This window comes from Cyprinodon variegatus, unplaced genomic scaffold (genome assembly GCF_000732505.1).
Source record: "Cyprinodon variegatus isolate N-32 unplaced genomic scaffold, C_variegatus-1.0 Scaffold1562, whole genome shotgun sequence".
NCBI lineage: Eukaryota > Metazoa > Chordata > Actinopteri > Cyprinodontiformes > Cyprinodontidae > Cyprinodon > Cyprinodon variegatus.
Genome location: NW_015152015.1, coordinates 15,886 through 19,165, shown reverse-complemented (window position 1 = coordinate 19,165; position 3,280 = coordinate 15,886). Strand labels below are relative to the sequence as shown.

Here is a 3,280-nt window from a genome sequence, read left to right as displayed (position 1 = left end):
CTGATGGTGTTTGTTTCGTTTGCTGCTTAAATCAAAGTGCTTTCATGTGTTAGAAATGTCTATATTTATAAAATGTTTCTAAACCCACATTAACCTTTATTGTATGATAGACTGACTATATGGAAGTTAGAAGCAGCAATCACTTCAGGGTATCGGATCTGGACATTGTAGGGAAGCTCAGGTGATTGCAGTAAGAAGAAGAAGACTCATTTAATCAGGTTTGATTGATTTTTCTGCATTTAAGGATCTGTGGGGGCGTGTGTGAAATTCTGAAATACAAACACACAGTACAGACTCGGAAAACAGAAAAATAAATCAAACCCAGGCCTAAATATCATACCAGCATTCAGCATGCAAAGTATAATCAACAGGGATTATCAATACTGCAACATAAAACTCTAAGCCTATTGCTAGTTAGCAGCTATCAGCAAATAAAACTGTTTACCATGAAATACACAACATAAACATATTAACTCACGGCTCTATGGAAGCACACACTGCAGTCATTAAACCGATGTCTGCTCTGAATCGAGTGCTATGCATATGGTGCGTTTAAGAACTTTGGTGAAGTAGGAATTTACATGAACAGGGATTAACTTTTGTAGATTTATCATACACTGTTATAAAATTCTATCCCAATCGCCTTCTCTGCTCAGGAACACAGCGTTGAGACCCCGCATGGTGTTCTACGTGTTACCCTGCATGGGACACGGACCACCCGCAGGCCCGCCATCCTAACCTTCCACGACGTTGGTCTGGACAGTGAGTGAAGCTCTTCCTGTCTCGGCTTCCTCGTTTCCGTCTCTCCTCCATCCTCCTCCTCCTCACCCCTTTGTGTTTCTCCGGCAGGTAAGAGCTGCTTCTCTCCTCTCTTTAAATTCGAGGAGATGCAGGAGATCGTGAAGAATTTCACCCTGATTCATATCGACGCTCCGGGACAAGAGGAGGGGGCCTCCGCCTACCCGCCAGGGTATGACTCCACCCATTTCAGCTCAGTAATGTGTCCCGATGTAACCCTTTATTTCCTCAGAGTACATTTCTGTGAACAGTCTTCTGGCTGTAAAATACTCCCTGCTAAAAATACTCAACATTACCATCTCTCCTAACCCCTCCCAGCTATTGCTAAGGTGAAAACAAAATCCTCGCTTCTCTCTCCGTGCGTCTTATCCAACCTTTCAGCTCCTCTTTCTTCTTCCATGGTTAAGTTTATCTGAATGATGTGTTTGATGCTTATTCAGCCAATAGAAGCTAATATTTTCTTCATTTTAAATCCATGTGAGCGGAAGTGTGAGCCACTGTTAGAAATCGGAACCATCAGAGCCTCTCCATTGTTAGCTATCAACATAGAGTCTGGTTAATTTAAAATAAAGAGGATCTCTGTCCACTTCATGAGATTAATCTCTGCTGTCGTAGCTACCAGTATCCCACCATGGAGACCATCGCAGAGATGATCCCTGCTGTGCTGCAGTTTTTCAAGTGAGCCGGAGATCATTTCAATAAATCCTTCCGCATAAAAATCTGTTTAAATGAAGCTATTTCTTGAATTTTCTGACACGCCTATGCTGTATTAACTTCATGTCTCCGTCTGTCAGCTTCCGTACCGTCATTGGAGTGGGGGTGGGAGCAGGAGCGTACATCCTCTCCAAGTTCACAGTGAGTAGCTTCTATTGTTGGAGCTGTCATTTTTTTTACCATCAGGGACTTTTGCTAAAGTCTAAAGAAGCTGTCATCGTCAGACGCTGTTTCAGCTCTCAAGCTGACGAGGAAGACGGTAAAGTCCTGAGGAAGGAGGGAAATGATGGAAGTTTTAATTGGCAGCTAAAAAACAAGTTGGCTGTTCTTTTTTTCAGCTATTTTCAGTCCTGTTTTCCACCACTGTTGGGAACAATTTTCGTAGCTGCTGCTCAGCTTGTCCAAATGTTAGAAATGCTGAAAAATAGATGGATTATTCCTGAATGTACAGAGACTTGGAAAATATTCCATCCCTTTGAACAAACTTTACTCATTTTCTCCTGGTTGAAGTGAGAAAACATGAGTGGATTTTATTATAATTTCATGTTACAGACCAAAACAAAGTTGTGTAAAGTGGTTTTTGGTCCCATCATTGACCTGTACTTAGCTCTACTCTAGTGGCAGCTGGTGGACTTTTCTCCATTGGGGGCTATGAATTAAAAATAGACGTATACCAAAAACCAATCAAATGTATACTCAGTTATCACACCAGTATACTCATATGAATGCCAACAACAAAAAACGTTATAAAAACATTTTATAAAAGAAAAACATTATTTCATGTACAGGTTTACTTTTTGTACATAAATCTTGCCCTTCTGAGGCTTTATGAAGGCAAATCTTTGTTTTGCATGGTCCAATATGGTGTCACAAACCTAAAAGTATAATGCACCACTTTAATAATGGAGAACCTATTAGTTTAGGTTTTATATTTTTTAATATATAAAATATATTGTTTTCTGAGAATGTCTTTATTTAAGAGCAAGTATTCAAACTAACAAACATCAAGAAAAAGTACACTATATTCTATTATTTTCCTTTTGAATCCCAGATTGTTCACGCCTATTTGCCTTTTCTAAAAAGTGCTTTAAATCAGTCACACCTGTCATTATCCATTCTGGGTCAGATCCTGATGTTTAAAAAAGGAAACAGGGAAAGCAGAATAAAGTGTTAGCCTCGCTACATGCAGTTAGCCAAGCCTTCTTGTTAAACCGGATCCTGGAAAAGGACGTTTCTTGCACCATTTCTCTCTCTTTCTCCAATGCGTCTCCAACTACCGCGAATCGACCTGTCAATCATCCGCAAAACGTCTGCGCTGTGGCAGGAGGTGGTGAGCAAATACACTTCCTGTCACCTCAGGTCACAGAGTAGCTGCACCATGCGCTGTCCTATGCCTTTGTGTTGTAGAGGAGCTACTGCACATGTACAACTTTTAACCAGAGTCAATGGCCAAAGATTTTTGCGCTCCAGGGTGGAAATATGTCACCAATTCGACGAAAAATGGTATGACGATTTACTAGTCATTAAAGATTAGATATTTATCTTGTATATATACTAATATATTTCGAAATATTTTACATTTTAAATAAAAAAATAGAATTATTTTAAAAAATGGCTTAATCAAGATCATTGGGTGGGTGGGGCGGTGCCCTATCGCAGTGGTTCCCAAACTTTTTGTGCCCAAGGCACACCAAAGGACAAGTAAAAATCTCAAGGCACACTTATTTTGCTAAAGAGCATTTAAAACCTGTGTCATCCATCGTGTTTA

At 40.0% G+C, this 3,280-nt stretch overlaps 1 protein-coding gene across 1 annotated transcript in view; it reads left to right on the top strand.

Annotated features, from left to right (window-relative positions):
- ndrg2 (NDRG family member 2) overlaps positions 1–3,280 on the top strand; it is a 75,169-nt gene that overhangs the window by 56,010 nt on the left and 15,879 nt on the right. Inside the window, exons 4-7 of the mRNA XM_015403772.1 lie at positions 657–762; positions 850–970; positions 1,414–1,476; positions 1,593–1,653. Of these exons, the coding sequence (XP_015259258.1) occupies positions 657–762; positions 850–970; positions 1,414–1,476; positions 1,593–1,653 (351 nt within the window). The remainder of the gene's footprint in view (positions 1–656; positions 763–849; positions 971–1,413; positions 1,477–1,592; positions 1,654–3,280) is intronic.